The 21,401-nt window shown below is 40.7% G+C and overlaps 3 protein-coding genes across 9 annotated transcripts in view; 2 read left to right on the top strand and 1 right to left on the bottom strand.

Moving 5' to 3' along the window:
• The first annotated feature begins 52 nt into the window (after window positions 1–52).
• Window positions 53–5,520, top strand: trmt10c (tRNA methyltransferase 10C, mitochondrial RNase P subunit). 2 transcript variants are annotated; one of them, NM_001007332.2, is given in 6 exon segments: window positions 53–246; window positions 1,799–2,065; window positions 2,199–2,471; window positions 4,320–4,652; window positions 4,844–5,287; window positions 5,493–5,520. In NM_001007332.2, coding segments are annotated over 4 exon segments (1,206 nt in total). In that variant the 5' UTR covers window positions 53–246; window positions 1,799–1,801; the 3' UTR covers window positions 5,180–5,287; window positions 5,493–5,520.
• A 2,107-nt stretch (window positions 5,521–7,627) lies between these two features.
• On the bottom strand, window positions 7,628–18,117 carry blzf1 (basic leucine zipper nuclear factor 1). 3 transcript variants are annotated; one of them, XM_087235038.1, is made up of 8 exons: window positions 17,830–18,085; window positions 17,399–17,464; window positions 16,120–16,196; window positions 15,336–15,769; window positions 13,083–13,282; window positions 10,973–11,101; window positions 10,267–10,483; window positions 7,628–9,364 (listed from the first exon to the last, which is right to left on the bottom strand). In XM_087235038.1, exons 3-8 carry the CDS (start codon window positions 16,145–16,147, stop codon window positions 9,188–9,190), a joined length of 1,185 nt encoding a protein of 394 aa, XP_087091164.1. In that variant the 5' UTR covers window positions 16,148–16,196; window positions 17,399–17,464; window positions 17,830–18,085; the 3' UTR covers window positions 7,628–9,187.
• A 16-nt stretch (window positions 18,118–18,133) lies between these two features.
• Window positions 18,134–21,401, top strand: part of ercc5 (excision repair cross-complementation group 5) — an 18,410-nt gene continuing 15,142 nt past the window's right edge. For 3 of the 4 annotated variants that reach the window (XR_015476018.1, XR_015476019.1, XM_087236567.1), the window contains exons 1-4: window positions 18,134–18,176; window positions 19,191–19,283; window positions 20,168–20,343; window positions 21,365–21,401. The exon at window positions 21,365–21,401 is cut by the window's right edge and continues 79 nt beyond it. Coding sequence is in view for 2 of the 4 variants with exons in the window: in XM_087236567.1 (XP_087092693.1) it covers window positions 19,196–19,283; window positions 20,168–20,343; window positions 21,365–21,401 (301 nt within the window). In the remaining 2 variants the exon portion in view is untranslated. Of the gene's footprint in view, window positions 18,177–19,126; window positions 19,284–20,167; window positions 20,344–21,364 lie in introns of all 4 variants that reach the window. The other variant, XM_087236568.1, reaches the window with a different exon arrangement.

The following is a 21,401-nucleotide window of genomic DNA, read 5'->3' as shown; positions in this document are numbered from 1 at the left end:
CATCATCTATGTAATATTGATATTTGCACGGTCAGATTTCACTGCTGCACAAAGACATCCACATGACACCAACAGCGCGTGTGTCCTTTTGAGGGTCCTGTAGTGACTTCTGAGTGGACTCGCTGACCAGCAGCTGATGTGAAACAGATATTTACTTTAATTAAAGTGTAAATAATGTTGTAGAGGTTGAAGAGGACGGGGGTGGGCGTCACAGTGCTGATTTTACCTGATTTTCTTTCCCAAACAGTGAGTATTTCTGAATGATACCGCGAACACTATGCGAGACACTACAGGTTAGTTAAGTAGTATACTACAATATAATTTTATATTTCTTATGTTTATTATATAAATAAGTTATCAGACAATTAATTATTCAGTAATTTACCGAACATAAATCAGAAGATTAAATAAAGCAGGTTCAGAATTCTCTTGCATTTGTTGACACGATAAACGTTTTTACAGATGAGGTTTTAGATTCTGTTTTTATTAAATACAAACACTGTTAGAGATGAACAGAATAAACTAAGCTTATTGCAATATATATAGATGTACACTTATCGGCCACTTTATTAGGTACTCCTCACTAGTCCCAGGTCGGACCCCTTTTGCCTTCAGATCTGTCGTAATCTTTCGTGTCAGAGATTCAACAAGCTGCTGGAAATATTCCTCAGAGATTTTGCTCCATGATAGCATCACACAGTTGCTGCAGATTTGTCGGCTGCACATCCATGATGCCAATCTCCCGTTCCACCACATCCCAAAGCTGCTCTATTGGATTGAGCTCTGGTGACTGTGGAGGCCATTTGAGTACAGTGAACTCATCGTCATGTTCACCAGTCTGAGATGATTGAGCTTCATGACATGCTGCGTTATCCTGCTGGAAGTAGCCATCAGAAGATGGAGACACTGTGCTCATAAAGGGATGGACATGGTCAGCAGCAATACTCAGGTAGGCTGTGGCGTTGATGCTCAATTGGTACTAATGGAGCCAAAGAAAATCTCCCCCACACCATTACACCACCACCACCAGCCTGAACCGCTGATACAAGGCAGGATGATCCATGCTTTCATGTTGTTGAGCCGAGCATCTGAATGTGTCAGCAGAAATGGAGACTCATCAGAGCAGCAACGTTTCTCCAATCTTCTATTGTGCAGTTTTGGTGAGTCTGTGTGAATTGTAGCCTCAGTTTCCTGTTCTTAGCTGACAGGAGCGGCACCCGGTGTGCTCTTCTGCTGCTGTAGCCCATCCGCCTCAAGGTTGGCCGTGTTGTGTGTTCAGAGATGCTCTTCTGCAGAGCTCGGTTGTAGCGAGTGCTTATTTGAGTTACTGTTGCCTTTCTATCAGCTGGAGCCAGTCTGGCCATTCTCCTCTGACCTCTGGCCTCATCATCAAGGCATTTGCGCCCACAGAACTGCCGCTCACTGGATATCTCCTCTTTATTCTCTGTAAACCCTAGAGATGGTTGTGCGTGAAAATCCCAGTAGATCAGCAGTTACTGAAATACTCAGAGCAGCCCGTCTGGCAGCAACAACCATGCCACGTTCAAAGTCTCTTAAATCCCCTTTCTTCCCCATTCTGATGCTCGCTTTGAACTGCAGCAGATTACAGATTTGCGGTAATGAGCAGTCAGACAGGTGTACCTAATAAAGTGGCCAGTGTGTCTTTGTTTTACACTTTTCACTGCTCTGTTGTCATTTCAGTCACAAGATCTTGAAATGGATCTGATCTGATTAATGGCTGGATTACAGTGGTAGAGTTTTTAAATACCTGATCTCTGTGCTGTTCTCCTCTCCTCAGCTGATGATGTTTCTGCGCTGGTGTTTCCCGCCGGTCAGACGGATGTGTGTGTGTCAGCAGATCTCCGTCAGGTCCTTCAGCAGCAGCCGGACGCTCCTCAAAGATGACCCACAGCATGAGGAGAAGCTGGATCTGGACATCTGGAAGTCTGTGATGAGAGCTCAAGCTCTGCCGGAAGATCCTCCGCATCTCCAGGACTCGACATCGGCTGCGTCTGTGCTGGAGGTGCACCGAGAGCTGGTGGAGACCTGGCATCAAGCCGGAAAGGTGATGCTACACTTATTATTACCCTTAAATCCCCCTCAGATTGACTCCTCTTTGGTGATGTTGGTGCTGTTTTTGCCCCATTGACACACACATGCATGTATGTATTTCTACATGTATACCTCCACGTGTGCAGCTGGTGCCGAAGGTGATCACGGATCAGCAGCTGCAGGAACTCTCCATTCTCACCACTAAATCCTCCAAGAAGAAATACCTCAAATTCCTGGCCATCAAGGAGGCGCAGAAGAACAACGACAAGAGGAAGCAGGAGAAGAAGAGAGCTGAGAGAGAAGCGGGAAAACTCCAGAACAATAATGGAGAGGAGGAGGAGCGAGCCGCAGGCCCCGAGAACACCTTCATGCTGAAGCTCCGCAACAACTCCATTGAGAGCGCACACAACTGGAGGACGGTGAGTGTGTGTGTGTGTGTGTGTGTGTGTGTGTGTGTGTGTGTGTGTGTGTGTGTGCTGATGCATATTCTTTATCTGAGTGTGCGTGTATGTGTAGGGTTTGAGTGTGTGTGTTACTTTCTGTGTGTGTGCAGTGTCTTGTGTGTGTGTGTGTGTGTGTGTGTGTGTGTGTGTGTTTGTGTCTGAGTGTAAATGTAGTTCTGAGTGTGTAGTGCGGGGGTGTCAAACTCAATTCCTGGAGGGCCGCAGCCCTGCACAGTTTAGTTCCAACCCTGCTCCAACACACTTACCTGTAGGATTCAAACAAGCCTGAAGGACTCAATTAGTTTGATCAGGTGTGTTTAATAAGGGTTGGAACTAAACCGTGCAGAGCTGCGGCCCTCCAGGAACTGAGTTTGACACCTGTGCTGTAGTGTGTCTGAGTTTGTGTTTGTGTCTGTGTGTCCAAATGCATGTGTGTGAGTGTCTGTGTGTGTCTGAGTCTAAATGTGTGTGTCTGAGTGTAATATTTGAGTGAGTGTGTGTGTGTGTGTGTGTGTGTGTGTGTGTGTGTGTGTGTGTATTGTTTGAGTGTGTTTGTGTCTACATTTGTGTGTGTGTAGTGTCTGAGTGTGTAGTGTTTGTGTGTGTTTATTTCTGAGTGTAATGTTTGATAGTGTGTGTGTGAGAGAGAGTAGTGTTTGAGTGTAGTGTGTGTGTGTGAGTAATGTTTGAGTGTCTAAATGTGTGTGTTTGTCTAAATGTGTGTGTAGTGTCTGTGTGTGTTTGTGTCTTAGTGTAATGTGTGTTTGTGTGAGTAGTGTTTGAGTGTGTTTGTGTCTAAATGTGTGTGTGTTTGTGTCTGAATGTGTGTGTTTGTGTCTAAATGTGTGTGTGTAGTGTCTTAGTGTAATGTGTGTTTGTGTGAGTAGCGTTTGAGTGTGTTTGTGTCTAAATGTGTGTGTGTGTGTGTGTGTAGTGTCTGAGTGTGTGTTTGTGTCTGATTGTATTGTGTGTGTGTGTGTGTAGTGTCTGAGTGTAATTTTTGTGTGTTTGTCTAAATGTGTGTGTGTAGTGTCTAAGTGTGTGTTTGTGTCTGTTTGTATTGTGTGTGTGTGTGTGTGTGTGTGTGTGTGTGTAGTGTCTGAGTGTAATTTTTGTGTGTTTGTCTAAATGTGTGTGTGTAGTGTCTAAGTGTGTGTTTGTGTCTGTTTGTATTGTGTGTGTGTGTGTGAGAGTAGTGTCTGAGTGTATGTAGTGTCTGAGTGTAATTTTTGTGTGTTTGTCTAAATGTGTGTGTGTGGTGTTTGAGTGTGTTTTTGTGTCTGAATGTGTGTTTTTCTGAGTGCATGTTTAGTGTCTGTGTGTGTGTGTGTGTGTGTGTGTGTGTGTGTGTTTTTGTGTCTGAATGTGTGTTTTTCTGAGTGCATGTTTAGTGTCTGTGTGTGTGTGTGTGTGTGTGTGTGTGTGTGTGTGTGTTTTTGAGTGTGTTTATGTGTCTATGTCTAGTGTTTAAGTGTGGTGTGTAGTGTTTGGCTGTGTGTGCGTGTGTGTGTGTGTGTGTGTGTGTGTGTGTGTGTGTTTTTGAGTGTGTTTATGTGTCTATGTCTAGTGTTTAAGTGTGGTGTGTAGTGTTTGGCTGTGTGTGCGTGTGTGTGTGTGTGTGTGTGTGTGTGTGTGTTTTTGAGTGTGTTTATGTGTCTATGTCTAGTGTTTAAGTGTGGTGTGTAGTGTTTGGCTGTGTGTGTGTGTGTGTGTGTGTGTGTGTGTGTGGGGTGTGTGTTTGGTATTCATCACCTCTACTGGTGCTGTAGTTTGTCTTGTGAGATGACTGCAGCTGGTTAATGATCTCCTGTCCTTCATCTCCAGGCGCAGGCGATGCGCTTCGACCAGCCGCTGCTCTTCGACATGAGCTACGATCAGCAGATGAGCCGGCATGAGCTGGAGAATACGGTCAGTCAGCTGCTGGAGAGCGAAGGCTTCAACCGGCGGGTTCAGGAGCCGTTTCACCTGCACTTCTGCAACCTGCAGCCGGGGGGAGCGTACCACCGCGAGCTGCTGCGGAGATACGGGGACGAGACCTGGAGACGGCTGCTGATCACACACACAGAGCGCTCGCCGCTGGAGCTGTTCCCGCATCAGGACCTGGTGTACCTCACTGCAGACTCGCGCTCCGTCCTGCGCACGTTCGACCACACCAAGGTGAACAACAAGCAGCCTTTCCACACGTGTGTTTCTCCACAGCAGCCATAGTGTCCTGACCCTCCCCATTTCATCATTGGCTTCATCACTCTGTCTCCTAAATACTGCAATGTCAGATTTCTGCAATATCTTGCAGCTCTGATGTTCATATATGTGTGTGTGTGTGTGTGTGTGTGTGTGTGTGCTGACAGGTGTATATAGTGGGAGCTATGGTGGACCGCAGCATCCGCGTAGGAGCATCGCTTGCTATTGCCAAACGCTTCAGACTGGCCACGGCGCGGCTCCCGCTGGACGAGTACCTGGACTGGGATTGTGGAGCTAAAAATCTGACTCTGGATCAGATGATCCGCATTCTGACCACGGTGAAGCAGACGGGCTGCTGGCAGAAAGCGCTGGAGTTCGTGCCCAAGAGGAAACACAAAGGTTTCCATCAACAAAGCGGCGACAAGAGGAGCCAGAAAAACCACAGAGGAGGAGCAGACAGAGCCCCCTGGTGGAGTCAGCAGAAACAACACCAACAGAAATAATCATGCGCATCGACAGCAGTGAGAGTAACTTCAGCAATATTCTGCCTCATGTGCTGAAACTAAAATAATAAAGCGTGTGTGAGGGCTTCTCTTGCTTCATTTTGATATGTTTTATTTATTTTTTAGGGGTTTTCACCTTTTTATTGGGATAGGACAGTGGAGATTTTACAGACAGGAAAGTACGAGGAGTAGAGACAGGGGAAGGTTCGGCAAAGGACCATGAGCCGGGAATTGAACTTGGGTCGCCGTGAGCACCTTGGTGCGGTGTCGATGCATTAACCACTAGGCTATTGGCGCAGACTCATTTTGATATGTTAATACCAATTGAAGAAATGCAAAAAAGAGTTCAGTGTACGAGATATGAGGAAATACTGTTGCTGATTCTGCATTTACAGCAGCAAAATCATTTCAGGCATCAATAATCTTCTGCTTCATGTGGTGAAACTAAGAGCTAAAAACAAATCAAGACTATAATAAATAAAAGCATGTATTAGGAGCTCCTTCTGTTTTTATTTTGACAATATTAATACCAATTGAAGCAATGTTGCTTTTGTAATCAGCCTAAGGAGAATGGTATAAATGGATGTCAGAGCCAGCTTTAAAAGGGCAGGACTTGAGCTCCAAGTGGGCTGTACAAACCTGGAGTTTTTATTCAATTAATGTATTGTAGATGACACAGAGTCCAGTATTGTGCTTTCGTAATGTCTATATCTATCCCAACCCTCAACCAGGCCCAGATTGGCTAATAGGGAGCACCGGGAGAGCAGTTTTTTGTCCGTGAGGGTCGGTGTGCCTAGCTGCTTGCACTCTCAGCAGTCGCACTTTTTTCATCTATTTATTTATTTGACCATAGCCTCACTCTTTTTATTCATTATTTTTATTCATTATTTTGCAGCAGCGCCGCTCTTCTTATTTATTTTCTAACAGCCCCGTGAGCAAAATACAGCCTGCAGGTTAACTAATGTTAATGATGATGTAACGTTAACTATCATCATTCGACTCCAAACAGCGAATTCGAAAAATTCGAATAATCAATATTAATGAATAATACACCTACTCAATGAAAATCTGATGATTTACTACATTAATAAATCTGACATAACTTGATCAGAAATCTAAAAAGGGGAGAAAAAGATTAAGCCATCAATAGAAAGTAATACCGTGTCTTGCGGGTCACAGTCCAATGCTTATTTTTTATTCTCGCTGTAATAGCGCTATTGTGGAGCAGTGGTAAACACGTCACGTATCGACACCGCCGACCCGTGTTTGAATCTCACCTGGAAAATATTATTTTTATTTTTATTGTTAAGACATTTAATATTGATAGGGCTTTTGAACATTTGAATTTCTAAAGCAGCTGTTTTCTTGAAATAGGCGTGATAGTGTCATTAGAAACGGAATTGGAAATGACCTTATTATTTTAATATATTCAGTCGTGAACTGAGGTGGGGCGGTCTGGCTTGAAACTCCATCTGAAAATGAGTCCCACTCCGGCCCTGCCCTCAACCCAACCTCACAGTAACCAGATGTGTTTCATTAATATCTGCTCCATTTACCCCACTGAAACCAAGCCTACGTGTGGTTTAAGTCCCTCCCACTTGGAGGTCACCCAACCTACTTGCGGTGTAATCCCTCCCACTCGGAGATCTCCTGGCTGCAGCGATTCCTACTTGAGTCTAAGAGTATAAGCAAGAGTATAATGGATGCATGTTTAACACTTTTAATATTAATATTGACATTATTATTATTATTTATCAGTTTAAGTGTATAAGAAAGTGCCAGATATCGGGAGGATGGGAAATAAAGCTCACTGTTAAAGAGACAGAAATAATAAATGATGATAATATTAATGATATTATTGTATTCCTAATTAAATAAATGTTTTTAAAGCAGAATAAAGCTCATACTGTAACTAATTCTGCCTTTACTGCGGTAAAAATCATTTCAGACATCAATAATCTAGAATAAACTAGCTAGATTATGCATAATTACGCATGTATTACAACCTTTTTTTCATTCATATTAGTAAACATGCAGTTTGAGCATGAGAGTTCCTGATTCTGCATTTACAGCGGTACAAATCATTTCAGACATCAGCAAACCTGTGCTTCAGGGAGAATTTGAGCTGATAATCCTGACTAAAACAAGAAATTAGATAGTAATGTACTACATGCGCTATAGGGGAACTGATCAACTAAACTGGCCGTAGTGTATGAGTGTGTGAATGAGTGTGTATGGGTGTTTCCCGGTATTGGGTTGCAGCTGGAAGGGCATGTGCTGTGTAAAATATATGCTGGAATAGTTGTTGGTTCATTCTTCTGTGGTGACCCCTGATTAATAAAGGGATTAAGCTGAAAATGAATGAATGAACAGCTTATGTGTGTGAACATTCATCCAGCGTTCCCAGAACAGGCATAATGTCAGGAATAAAGGAGGAAAACAAAAGACTTTCAGTCTAAACTATTTATTTCGCTCATTTAGAGAGCAACACAACAAAGAGAAAATATCAGCAAAATGTTTTAAAAACAGAATCTGGTCTGGGAGTGACGCAAAAAAGCTGAATATTGATGAAGCATAAATATGATCCAGCATCAGAGTCAACATGATAATCCAGAAACACTGCATTAAATAAACACTGAACTCAGATCAGTCACACACGCACTGTTAAATCTACACCACGGATCAACCACTCACTCTAATGCAGCATTTCTTCAATATTCAAACACAGTGAGACGTCTAGCAGAATGTTCACGCTGCTCATTCTCAGAGGACGAGGAGTATTGCACTATAACAGTTCATTTGAGGCTCCGTAAAGGGGTTCGTTCACCCAAAACACTGGATTATCCCATGACTTACGCATCCCAGGTGACTCTCTTCTTTCAGTTCAATCTAATCTGAGGTGTTTAGAAAATCATATTTGGCTTTTGCAGCTCTACTAAAGGCAACAGGTGGCAGTTTTTTAAATCAGATGTCCAATAAAGTGCATTTATTGTTAATTAAAAGTGTCTGTCATGCTGAATAAAAGTCCTCTGCAGCAAATCCAGCATTTTTTGTTAGGAAAATATCAATATTTAAAACTTATAAACTATTTTGTGTAACTACCGGTGACCACCATACATCTTTAATGCACATTTTGTGGTGCATCAGAGTGGTTTTTATTATTATTATTATGCAGTTTGTAATTATAATTTTAGGTTTAATTTTTAAAGTTAATTTCTAATTATTGTTCTAATTTCATTTGGTTGTGCGTCGTTTGTCGTCTTCTTTGAGATGCATTTTTAGTGCATTAGCGCCACCAGCTGGACAGGAGTGTGTTTTGATTTCTCTCTTCACTGTGCTTCTGTATTGGTTTCAACTGTGCATGCATTTAACACTTAAAAATAAGTTAAAACACACACACTCCTGTATTTATTAGTGCAATAGCGCCACCAGGTTTTTAATCTCAAGTGTGAAGCACATGCGCAGTTTAAATAAACGCTGAAGTGCAAAGAAGAGAAAACAAAACATCCAGAAGATGACAACAGCCAGAAGATACATCAAATGGTTTATAAAGTTATAAATAATGATATTTTTATATTTAAAAAATGCATAAATTCATAATATGAGAGCTTTATTCACCCCCTGGAGCTACATAAGACACTTTATATCATACAATGCATGTGCTTTATTGGACTTCTTTTGCACTGTTGATTAGAAAAATAAATAAATGAAAATAAATCCCCCACCTATCGCCATTATAGAGCTGAAAAAGCCAAGATCATTTACCAGAGACCTCTGACTGGATCTACAGTAGTCAAGATTTGAAGTCATCAGAAAACAACGGGTGAAACAAAACTCCACTTCACATGTTGACTACTGTTGATGTCTCTGGGGTAATTGTCAGGCTTCAGGGTGAGCTGTGTCTTTAATCAGTCTGTGTGTAGGAGAGCAGACCTGATGATGTTTTCTCTGTCTCTCTCTCCAGCGCTGGTCTTTGGTGCGTTTCTGCTGTAATACTGAAGCGTGGCTCTAGAGAACGATGATCTCCCCGTGGCAGCGCTCGCAGCAGTTAAACGTGATGTTCTCGTAGCGCGTGTACGGGTGGAAGCGGCCAATGCTCTTCCTGTTGGGCAGAAACGGCGAATCAGATGAAGACGCGTCGTGTTCCTGCTCGGAGACGCAGACCGGGTCTAAACTCCGCAGAACCTGAACATGAGGAACACCATGCAGATCAGTCAGAATCCATTCAGTTCTTACTATTTCTCTTATTATTAGTACAATTTTACACATCAATGCATTTCTAATCTTTCATTTTTACTATTTTAAATCCGTAATGATTTGATGGTTTGATTCAGTAATAAAGACACCTGAATCAGCTTGATTCAGCAATAAAGACTCTCGAATCAGCTTGATTCAGTAATAAAGACTCTCGAATCAGCTTGATTCAGTAATAAAGGCTCTTGAATCAGCTTGATTCAGTAGTAAAGGCTCTTGAATCAGCTTGATTCAGTAATAAAGGCTCTTGAATCAACTTGATTCAGTAATAAAGACTCTTGAATCAGCTTGATTCAGTAATAAAGACCCTTGAATCAGCTTGATTCAGTAATAAAGACCCTTGAATCAGCTTGATTCAGTAATAAAGAGTCTTGAATCAGCTTGATTCAGTAATAAAGAGTCTTGAATCAACTTGATTCAGTGATAAAGAGTCTTGAATCAGCTTGATTCAGTAATAAAGAGTCTTGAATCAGCTTGATTCAGTAATAAAGAGTCTTGAATCAACTTGATTCAGTGATAAAGAGTCTTGAATCAGCTTGATTCAGTAATAAAGGCTCTTGAATCAACTTGATTCAGTAATAAAGAGTCTTGAATCAACTTGATTCAGTAATAAAGACCCTTGAATCAGCTTGATTCAGTAATAAAGAGTCTTGAATCAGCTTGATTCAGTAATAAAGAGTCTTGAATCAGCTTGATTCAGTAATAAAGAGTCTTGAATCAGCTTGATTCAGTAATAAAGAGTCTTGAATCAACTTGATTCAGTAATAAAGCCTCTAGAATGGCTTGATTCAGTAAAAAAGACTCTTGAAGTGTACTGAAGTGAGTTTCTTCACCTTCTCCGCCATCTTCTCGGCCGGTGTGTTGCAGATCTCAGTGCTCGGGCTCTTCTTGCCGCCGCTGTTCTCCAGTTTGCCCAGCAGGTGAGCGTTGATGGCGTCCGCCAGCTTGTGATTGGCTGTGGCCAGTTCTCCAGTGCTGAGCGGCTGAGCGCTGGGGTAATACGTCTGCTGACGCCCCCACTGCAGAGACACCAGCAGCTGCTCCAGACACCTGCACAACACACAACACGCTCTGTAAGGGTGACGTTATTTTCAGAAGGTCTACAATACATCTCTAGGGTGTGTTTGAGACGTTTCAGCTCATTCACAGATCATCACTCATGCTTCTGTCAGTCTATGTCACCTCCTGATCTAAATCTCCACATCTATAATCCTCTTAGTCTATGCTGACATCATCTTCAGCAGCTCAAACACTCTAATGGCGAATGGACAGACGGCTGCTTCTCACTCAGGGCTGCTGGAGATGCTAATGAGATGGAGAGATGGGCACTAGTGGGCGGGGCTTTCCCCCTCTGTTGACACGTACAAAGGGAGAATGTCAATCAAAGTGTTTCTGCATCAAGTCTGATTATAATAAACACAATTAATTCATCTGTACCATTAGAGGCCGATATATTCACACACTGCTGACACACAGCCACTTATAAAAGTTATTTTTGTATAATGGTTCCCCTTTCAATGCAGTGCTGTTTGTGTTCACCTGTGCGTGTGCATCATGTCTCTGGAAAACTCTTCTCTTTCACTCAGCAGGTCCTGAATGGCGCACTGAGCATCTCGCGTCTGCCGCTGTAGAGCCGATCTGGCATTGGTCAGTTCCTCCGCCATCACACTGCAAACACACACACACACACACACACACACATCTTTATATAATAGTGTGTGTTGTTTCTGCCCTGCCATCATGCATTCAGCAATCTTTTTTTCCTTTGGTTAGCAACACTAATCTTCCAATTGGTTAGGGTTAAGCCTAGTTCACACTACAGGATTTTAAACATCAGCAGATCGCTGTGCCGTTCACACTACATGACTTGACTGTGTCTTTTGATCTCTGTGGTGTTCACACTACGCAACACTCTGTGAACGATCCACAAGAGGGGGGTCACACACTACATGATCTGACAACATCTCATTCCCCATCAGCTCATTCAAGTTACCAAACCACAGCCAATGAAAATTTGAGGGAGGAGTCGTCAGAAAAAGCTGAACACTATTGGCTGCTTGTGTGCTGATGACATCACTGACAGCGTTTCGAGCATTGGAGAAAGCATTTAAAAACATCGTCAAATCAGCTGATTTATCAGCGCATTAATCCCTCATCTGCAGGTTCCAGTGGATAGATACACAGAGAGTTTTTAATTTTTGTAATTTTATAACTCTTTGAAATAAAACTAACATATTTATAACACCCTGCCGCTTTCTAACTATCAGTGTATTTCTTTCTGACATTGTTATTTTTTTTTATTACAAAACAGTAAAGAACTGAGCATTTCTGCCTTAAATTACCATATTGGTCAAAATGACTGCATGCATGTCTGATACTTTTCGCTGTGACTTTAAATATGTGTGCATTTTCTTGCCTGGCAACTTCCTGCTAACATAAACAAAACCTTCTGATGGCAAAAACATCAATTTACTTCAGATATCTTTCAAAACAGCAGATTCTGTGCTGTGAAATAGCTCCTGTTTGAAAGTGAAAATGAAAGCCAAGCCTTTAAGTGTTTTAGTATCTTAACTACATATTTATAGGCTGTATTACCAAAAAAATATTATATTTTTAGGGTAATGGTGTCATTAAATATGATGCCAAACATTCAAAGCTTAATTTTAATATCTCAATAATAGCTTTGAATGTAAATATGTTGTGACAATATGGCGTTTCATATGAAAACGATCAGAATGAGCAGTATGGTAATTCTAATAGTTACATAATTCTAGTTCCACTGTTAATATAGCCTACTCTCATGTCTGTGCTAACGCAGAATGAAGCGAGTGCACCGATGCCCATTCTGACCAATCACAGATGTTTCTGCTGAGCTCCTGAACACACAGGCATTCAGCTCATGCTGATCTGCTCTCTCATTGGCTGCAGCTCGTCACTACATCTGACCACATGTGGGGTTGAGTCGGCCGACTGCTCTGGAATATTCAGCATGCTGAATGTTGGATTTCCGTCTGCGAGGTGTCGGCGACGCGTCAGCGAGCCTCGTTGATGCGTTGCTCAGTAGTTCACACATAAAGAGCGGCGAGCACCGAGCACCCGCAGATTTCTTCCCGATCACAGCCCGATCTGTCGGCGAGCTCGTTAACTTCCAAATTGGGCTCAAATCAGGCTTAAAATCCTTTAGTGTGAACTAGGCATTAGGATGAAAGGATAAAATTAAGCACAGCCTGATGTTTATTTCTCATTTCAGGACCGTCTCAAGTGGATCTCACTGACAATCTTAACTTCCGATTCATGCCAAGTTAAACTGGTGTAAAATACAGTGCATCACAGCTCACATCAGCTCATCTGTAACGCATCTGCTTGTTTTACACTCGCCGGCCAGCAGCTGGTTTTGTGAGCAAGTGAAGCTTTAAGTCAGGGGTGTCCAAACTCAGTCCTGGAGGGCCGGTGTCCTGCTGAGTTCAGCTCCAACTTGCTTCAACACACTTGCCAGGACGTTTCTAGTGTATCCAGTAAGAGCTTGATTAGCTGGATCAGGTGTGTTTGATTAGGGTTGGAGCTAAACTCTCCAGGACACCCCTGACTTGTGAACCCTTTTGTGAAGCACTCATCTCGCCATCACTGCATCTTTAACAGCTTTTCTCACCGGCTGGCGAGGAACTTGCTCCTCCAGACGTCACACTGAATGCTCATGCGCTCCAGCTGCTCCGCCGTGTGCGACAGGTTTCGGCACAGAGTCTCGTTCTCCAGGATCAGGTGGTTTTTCTCTCTCGCCAGGCGCTCAAAGTGATACTGCAGATCATCACCGACTGACGCCACCAGCAGCTTCTTTAGCTCGCGGTTTACCTGAGACACACACACACACACACACACACACACATTTTACCCCCCAAAAAGACACAAATAAATAACAGAACCCACAATATCCCAATCACACTAAAATAATCCAGATTTTATACTGACGGTGAGACCAAAGAATGGAGGGAAAGAGTAAAAAAAAAGGAAAATAATACGTTTCAGTAAAGTAAGTAGATGTTGGTCGTAGTCGTATAGATCCAAATTTCAAATTAAGGGTTCAGCAGTATTTATGCAATATTCCAAAATGTGAATAAAAGTACGTGGACGGACAGAGAGTGATTGAGAACATGTGTCTCCATATGAAGAGCTTTGCTATCGGTGATAAAGAATGTTGCTGCATCCCAATTTGTGTCCCAAACCATATAGACTGATTTCACGCGGCCGCCATTTTCAAAAGCGAAATCGAGGCTGAGGTGGGAAGAAAACCGGAAGTATCATTGGGAGTTACATAGGAATGTTGTGTAACTGGCTGTATATCTTATCAGCGGGGAGAAAGTGACACAAATTTATCATTTCACCGCCTTCCCGGTGACACAAAGGGCCGTTCTGAATGAATGGTGAATATAAAAAGGGATATCAGAGCTCAATTTCAGCTAAGTTAAGGGAAACGGCACAAGTTAGCTAACATTTTCTTTCCCAAACACACGTTTTAGATGCTCTTTATCAAACTCGAGTTGATAAACTGAATCTTTCACTATATTAGACTTGTCACGATACTGAATTTAAAAAAAACGGCAATTTCGCGCTAACATTTAAGGCAATGTTAATGGCTTTCTTAAACAGCGCTGATTTGCCTTTGTGTTCACGTGTTCAACAGAAATGATTGTGATTGGCCGAGAAGGTCATCAGTTCACCCACCGCTGTATACTGAGCACAAACACAGACGAGCTGAGCGATCTGCTTGATGACTAGACTGATCTTGACGGCTGCTTCGCGCTCCAGTCTCCGTGTATCTGTGTTTGCACTGGGTGAAGAGCGGTAAACTGAGCGCAAACCAAACACAGATACACGGAGACTGAAGCGCGAAGCCGTGAAGATCAGTCGTGTCGAGACATCCGCGCTCAGCAGCGCTTCCATGTTAGCGGGGAAATAGCCGGGTTTAAAACTTCAGTACCAGGACAACACTATTACAGACAACACGAGGGTGTGCTGCAGAGGACTGCAGTGTTTTACTGCTCAAATGGTTACACAGGCTGAAGCAGGAAAGCGTCCTCACAGTGTTTAACCAGTGCCATGAGCTGAAGCCTAGGAGGACACAAGCGTATCACTGAGATTGTGATGTTGTTTGATGCTAAATTGCTTTTAATTGTTTAAAATAAACTCACTAAATACTATTAAAGTGATGGTTACACCATTTTTCTGCATTTTGAAATCTCGGCAACAGCTGGAGGTTTATAGTACACGGCATGTTACTGCAATGTTTACAGTGCTGCTCCTATACTTCCGGGTTTCTCCCCACCGCAGCCTCGCTTTGGTTCTTTAAAATGGCGGCCGCCTGAAATAAGCGTATTATTTTGAAAGGAATATGCCAAAGGTTTCCAGGTGCTCTACTATTTCCAGTAGAATATTGAAGTGTACAACCAACCGTACTCGAACCGCTATTACCCACAATACAATGCACATTGGATGTGAATTAGATTAGAACTACAATCTTGAGTAAAAAGTGTGAACAAGCTACAGAAATAGCAGATGCACAAGACCAATCATCAGGTAGAGAGGCTTCAGTAAAACTATTTTAATGTCTAGCCAACTGGAACATATTTAAATCCCTTTTATAGCGTTATACTTTATAAGCAACAATGTGAACTTCTATAAAGATGCTAACTTCTGTTAACAGACATTAACCTCTAAATCTGTAATTATCCAAACACCCGAGGAGATTTCTCTGCATGAAAGGACTGGTAAACGGCAGATTAACACACTGCTGCTGCTAAATCTACAATAAGGTAGGGAATACCTTATCGTAATAAACTATATATTAACAGGAATTAAATATAGTAGTATATGTATGCATTATAGGAACATAGCATGTGTATCTGACCTCGGTCTGGACCCTCAGCTGGTTGGACAGGCCTTCTTTATCCTGCAGCAGGCGTCTCTCTGAGCTCTGCAGTTTCTCTAGGCTGTTCTTGTACTCCTGCAGCGGCTCTGCTGGAGGTGGAGGTGAGGGTGGAGCAGGTGGAGGCTCGTCCCCGTGTTGAGGAGACCCCCTGTCATCAGTGTGCGCCCCTGAGCGCCCGGTGCGGATGATGGCAGCCCGGGGAACCACGATCCTTACTGCCTCCAGCTCCAGACAGGCGTCTCGGCTCACCTTGCCCAGGTGCAGCACTCCTGGAGACCCGGTGGCCACTCTCGGGCTGTGTTTAGGAGAGCAGATCTTCTGGAGCGGGGCCTCCGTCAGCTGCTCAGGGGCTGGCAGGGGTTTATCTGTCTCCATGCCATCGCCAGGGCCCCGCACGGCCACCACTGACACATCTGACACACACGAACCCACATTAATACATGCATATGTACATGTGATTTTATATATGCACAACTATATGCAATAAAGCGAAAAACAAGGTAAACATGGATTTGTGTGAGGTTCAGCAAACAATGCCTTGAATAACAAAATCAAACATCTATAAAAACACACAAAAATACGTAAAATAATGCAAAAATAAGCATTATTTAAAATAGTAAATTATTTAATATGTTGGCTGTTTTACCAAAACTGCAATAATACTGATTATGATCATTTTGTTTACTATAATCATGATATGAAATGTTTATACTGTTCATGTCTAATGTGAAGCTCAGCTGATATGATGTACAGATCAGCTCACCTTTAATGATCAGTTCAGCAGACATCATTACTGCACACTCCTTTTCCACTTCCAGAACACAACACTGCTGGACACCTCTGAAAACACAACAAACATTTATTCAATATTTAATTTAAATGCATCAACAGTCCATATGACGCCTGCACAGTCAAAAAATAAAATAAACACTACTTTATTATTATATAAATGAACATCTTTAACAAAGAAAATCAACTATACCACCTGTACTCAGCACAATATTGTTAAAACATCAACATAACGAAAAAATAGGAATAAGAAATATAAATATGAATAATTCTAAATAGGAACCATTTCTATAACTTAACATTTTGAATTAAAGTGTAATTATGAAGCATGTTTATTTATTTTTATTTAATTTTCCTCAGATTTAATAAACAGCTATATATATATATATATATATATATGATGTATTATAATGTTAGGATAATGTTATCAAAATGTCTATGTGATTTGTACAGTCAAAAGTTAAAATATAATGAAAATTTTTTGCATTTTATTCAAAATATATGTGTTTTATGATGTGACATACCAGCATCATCTGCACTAAAATATTTACTATTTTTACAAATACTATGCAAAAATATTTTAAACAAATTTCATATGAAAAAAGTGTTTAGTTTTTTTTATTTGAGGTTACGACAAAATAACATTTTAAAAACAACTTTTTAGGCATATATAGGTGCGTGTGAGACCCAATCTGGTGAAATGAGTCAGAAGTCGCACCGTTCTATTTTAAGGTACAGGCCAATAAATGTGAAAAAACTATGAAAAAATACAATTCTTTTTGTAGCTAATTTCACAGAACATTCATTCAGAAATAATCTGTCCAGATTAGTGAGTAAAAGTATTTAAACGACTATTAAAGTTGACTTAAAGCTTTACTAAATTAACTGGAAATGAACATTGCTTTCCTCAACTTCTTTCGTCCCTCTCTCAATATTCTGATCGAGGTAAAGTTAGTTTTATATTCACGCATTTATTCAGTGACAACTTATATTATTCAGCTCCCTATATTACTTACAAAGCCACTTAGAATGTTGGGTCTGAATTTACATGCAAGAATGATTTCACAACAACATTAGCACTATTTAATTGACCAAACAATGTTGTACTTTGGCAGTCATTGGCTGATAATATGATTTCACTATTTACAAATTGCAAAGAATACTTTTCTAAAAGAATAACATTATAGAGAAAGTCTGAATGTGCGAATATAAAACCAACTTTACTCTGGGTATCCCCTGAAAACCAACTTTACCTCTATCTGAAGCGTCAGTATCTCTGCTCTTCAAATATGATGAGTTGTATAAAACCAATCACACAGCTTAAAATGAACACAAATATGTAGCTTTAAAATATATTAAAAAAAACATTGCTAACATTCTGGGTTAACCATTTCACTGTATACTAATGTTTCAGCACTCCTGTGTGCTGTTAATCAGACTGAGCGTGTAACCAACCAGCAGATAAACATGAATGAATCAGGATGGATCAAGCAGAGCTGCTGGTTTACTGTTATGACTGGATAATCCGCCATAAACAGATGAGGTGATGCAGTACATCAATCAAAACCAGCACAGAAGATCTGTTTACTAATCAAGATAAGCTTCAACATAACTAACTCATCAGAAATCCTCAAAGTGTGTCTTCAAAACACAAACACGTGCTGCTGCTGGAGAAATACTCGACCTTTGTGCTCTTTATCTCTGTTTGTTTATCTGGTTAGCGGCTAGTCTGCGTAAACACCACACAAAAATACCAAAACAAGTCATTTTCGGATGGTAAAACTAGTGAAAATAGGTAGCGAGTTTAATCTAAAAAATTCAGTAAGATACACTAAACTCTCTGAATTATAAATATCGATGTTTTAGTCATTAATTCTGCCACGTACCTTGGAGTGTCGAATTCACACAGGCATCTCGAAACCGGAAGCGGCTCAAGATTTGTGACGGAACTGATGAAGGTGGAACCATTGTGTCCAGCACCTGTTTCCGGGGAAAACGGAGCGGTTGTTATGTTTTGGCTGCTGTGAGAAGGTCTGTGTGACATTATTATTATAATATCAGCATTTCTAACTCTATAATTAAAGCCATAATAGTCCAATTAAAATGCAGCAATAAGCGTAAATATAATAGTGCAGTGATTAATGTTAAACACAGCCGGTATATTTGTTAACAGTATATTGATGTGGAGTTTTGTACTGTATAGTTGTTATACAGGAGAGCTTGAGAAACTATTATGATCGCTTATAACTAACCCATGACCATCATACAGTTACTTGATGAATTAAATATAATTATGATACAAAAGGTCCGAATTCTATCCTAATCATAGTTATAATATTTAATCTAAGTCATGTATAAGTAACTATAAATCGAAATTAGGAGCTAAATATCGATTAAAAAGTTCACATAATAGTACACTAGCTCGTAAATAAAAAATAGAAAAACAGTTCAGACTTTTACATTCATAACTACAATTTTAGCTCACAGTTTAGTCTTGTAATGGCGTTTACTTTCCATAATATCATTCTTGTATCCAAATATTTGTACATATCATCACAGAATATGACTTTTTATAATTATGTGCTTAATAATCTGGTTGTTTTGACTTTAAAACTCATAATTGTATTTGTATTAGTAAGCCACAAAAGGTCAAAAATATTAGAAGAATATTAGAATAATTTTAAATGATTACAAAAATAGGACATTTTAAAAATCTGACTTTGTATATTTTTTTAAATGACCATTTAGTCTTTCTTTTCTCATAATTATGACTTTTACCTGTCATAAGTTTAACCTTTTAGCTCATACAATGACTTTGTCAAATAAATTTCAATATTATGATATAGAAAATCTGTTTTAATTTCATATTTATAACTTTTACCTTTATTAAAATTCTTATAATTATTATTTTTTAAATAATTTTGACATTTATCTCATATTTGTTTGATACTTTATACCCTCACAATTACAATTGACCACAGGGTGCAGAAGGTTGTGTGCAGAAGCAGGTCTGTTGTGCTCAAGTGTGTGTGTGTGTGTGAGCAGCAGAGATGGGAGTTCATGGACTCTGGAAGCTCCTGGAAAGCACCGGAAAACCCATCAATCCAGAAACACTAGAGGGGAAGATCTTAGCTGTCGGTATCCTTCACATAACAAAATATAGTTGTATTAAATTATGCATGAAATCAAAATGTACCGTTTATTTTGCTAGCGCACATTATTAGGGAGCAATTAATCCATGCAAGTCAATCAATGGAAAATTACTGGCATAGATTAGTTGTAAACCTAACAATGTGTGCAGGCATAATAAACAATACATTTTGATACGTTTGTTCATCTTTAATCAAAATCTGCTCATCTGCTTCTGCTCTGCAACAGCAGTCCTTCTCTGATGACTTAGATTGGGTGAAATATGCTTAGCCACGCCCCTCCAACCATTAGTTTGCTGTGAGTGAAAGATGAGAGGCGGGGCTCTTAAATAAACCCCACCCCCTACTCAATATTCGATTTAAGTTAGAAATACATCAACATACTGGAATGAAAGTCTGGTGTACACGGACATTAACAGTGCTATTTTAATAAAACAAATCTCAATACAATTTTTAAATTCAATTTTATTTTTAAATATCTTGCATAAATTGTAGTTTTTATTAAGTTAAAATCCACATGAAATCAAAATTGGCAATGTTTATTTTCCAAGTGCACATTATAACTCTTAAGGTGGACAAATATCCCATGCAAGTTAAAAAAATGTTTGTTTTGTTAATCTTTAATCAATATTTTGTAATTTTAATTAACATTTTTATCAAAATCTGTCCATCTGCTTCTGCTCTAGAACAGCAATCATTCCCTCATAATTCTGATTGGATATGCTTAGCCACGCCCTTCCAACCATTAGTTTGATGTGAGTGAAAGATGATAGGCGGAGCTCAAAAATAAACCCCACCCCCTACTCAATATTCAATTGTAAATATCTCAGCATACGTTGACGTCTGAGCGTTTCCTTAATGACTGCCTGACAGACATCAGCATCTGGCTGAACCAGGCAGTTAAAGGTGTTCGAGATCGCGATGGGAACGCAGTGCAGAACGCTCACCTGCTCACGCTCTTCAACCGCCTCTGTAAACTACTGTTCTTCCGCATCAGACCTGTGTTTGTGTACGATGGAGACGCGCCGCTGCTCAAGAAGCAGACCCTGGTGAGATCCACAAAACACACACACATCTCAACATCAACATTTACTCTCAGTCATGTTCATTTCTGTCTTCATGAGTCATAAGAAAATCTAAATAAATATATAGTGTACAGTCCCTCTATGTGATCTTTAAGACAGGGGTGCCCAAACTCAGTCCTGGAGGGTCCATGTCCTGCATAGTTTTAAGTAGATGTGGTGACCTCCAAGTGGGAGGGACTTAAACTACAAGTAGGCTGGGTTTAAGTGGTGTAGGTGGAGCAGATATTAATAAAGCACATCAAGTTACTGTGAGGTTGGGTTGAGGGTTGGGGAAGTTATAGACATTCATAAAGCACAATATTGGACTGTGTGTCATGTACAAGACATTAAATAAATAAAAACTCCAGCCCACTTGGAGCTCGAGGCCCACCCACATGGAGCTGGCTCCGACCTCCGTTTATACCCTTCTTCATAGTTTAGCTCCAACTTCCTTCAACACGCCTGCCTGGAGGTTTCTAGCATGCCTAGAAAGAGCTTGTTGAGATGTGTCTAGTTGGGTTGGACACCTCTGCAGGACACCAGCTCTCCAGGGCCGAGTTTGGACTCCTCAACTCTAGACTTGTGTGCTGTTGGGTCATTTTCACAATCTCTGGGCTGATTTTGAGACTTTCTCTGTGTTTTTATGTTTAATTTAATGGTTTTTGGTGACAAATATTATTTGGACACTTATAAATCTGTATTTGACACAGCTAACTGACTCCTCTTTGGTGATGTTGGGGCTGTTTTTGCCCCTTTGACTTTCATTATAATCACATTAATCGATTGCAAAGTCATGACAGCAGATAATCATGCATATATGGAGAAACATCCATGAACACAAGTTTAGACTAAGATGTACTGTAAACGCCCACCGTTCTGATTGGCTGGCAGTTTTGCATATTAACAGAGCTCGACACAGTGTTCAGTTCTGAAACCTGCAGGATGTTTTTCAGCACTTTGAGCTCTTACACATTTCTCACTTGATTAATCTCGTCCTCCTCATCAGGCCGTGCGCAGACAGCGGAGAGAGGAGACGAACCGAG

The sequence above is a fragment of the Danio rerio genome, chromosome 1, assembly GCF_052040795.2.
Source record: "Danio rerio strain M-AB ecotype USA chromosome 1, GRCz13ab, whole genome shotgun sequence".
NCBI classification, from domain to species: domain Eukaryota; kingdom Metazoa; phylum Chordata; class Actinopteri; order Cypriniformes; family Danionidae; genus Danio; species Danio rerio.
This window is presented reverse-complemented; position numbering and strand designations above follow the sequence as displayed.

Bases quoted from the DNA above. Each gene is read 5' to 3' on its own strand.
- trmt10c (XM_087235605.1), top strand. From the start codon at position 261: ATGATACCGCGAACACTATGCGAGACACTACAG. The intron at 2,066-2,198 runs GTGATGCTACAC...CCACGTGTGCAG, and splicing joins CCTGGCATCAAGCCGGAAAG to CTGGTGCCGAAGGTGATCAC. The intron at 2,472-4,319 runs GTGAGTGTGTGT...CTTCATCTCCAG, and splicing joins GCGCACACAACTGGAGGACG to GCGCAGGCGATGCGCTTCGA.
- blzf1 (XM_087235038.1), bottom strand. From the start codon at position 16,147: ATGATGTCTGCTGAACTGATCATTAAAG. The intron at 15,770-16,119 runs GTGAGCTGATCT...CGTGTGTGTCAG, and splicing joins TGCTGAACTGATCATTAAAG to ATGTGTCAGTGGTGGCCGTG. The intron at 13,283-15,335 runs GTCAGATACACA...TGTGTGTCTCAG, and splicing joins AGCTGAGGGTCCAGACCGAG to GTAAACCGCGAGCTAAAGAA.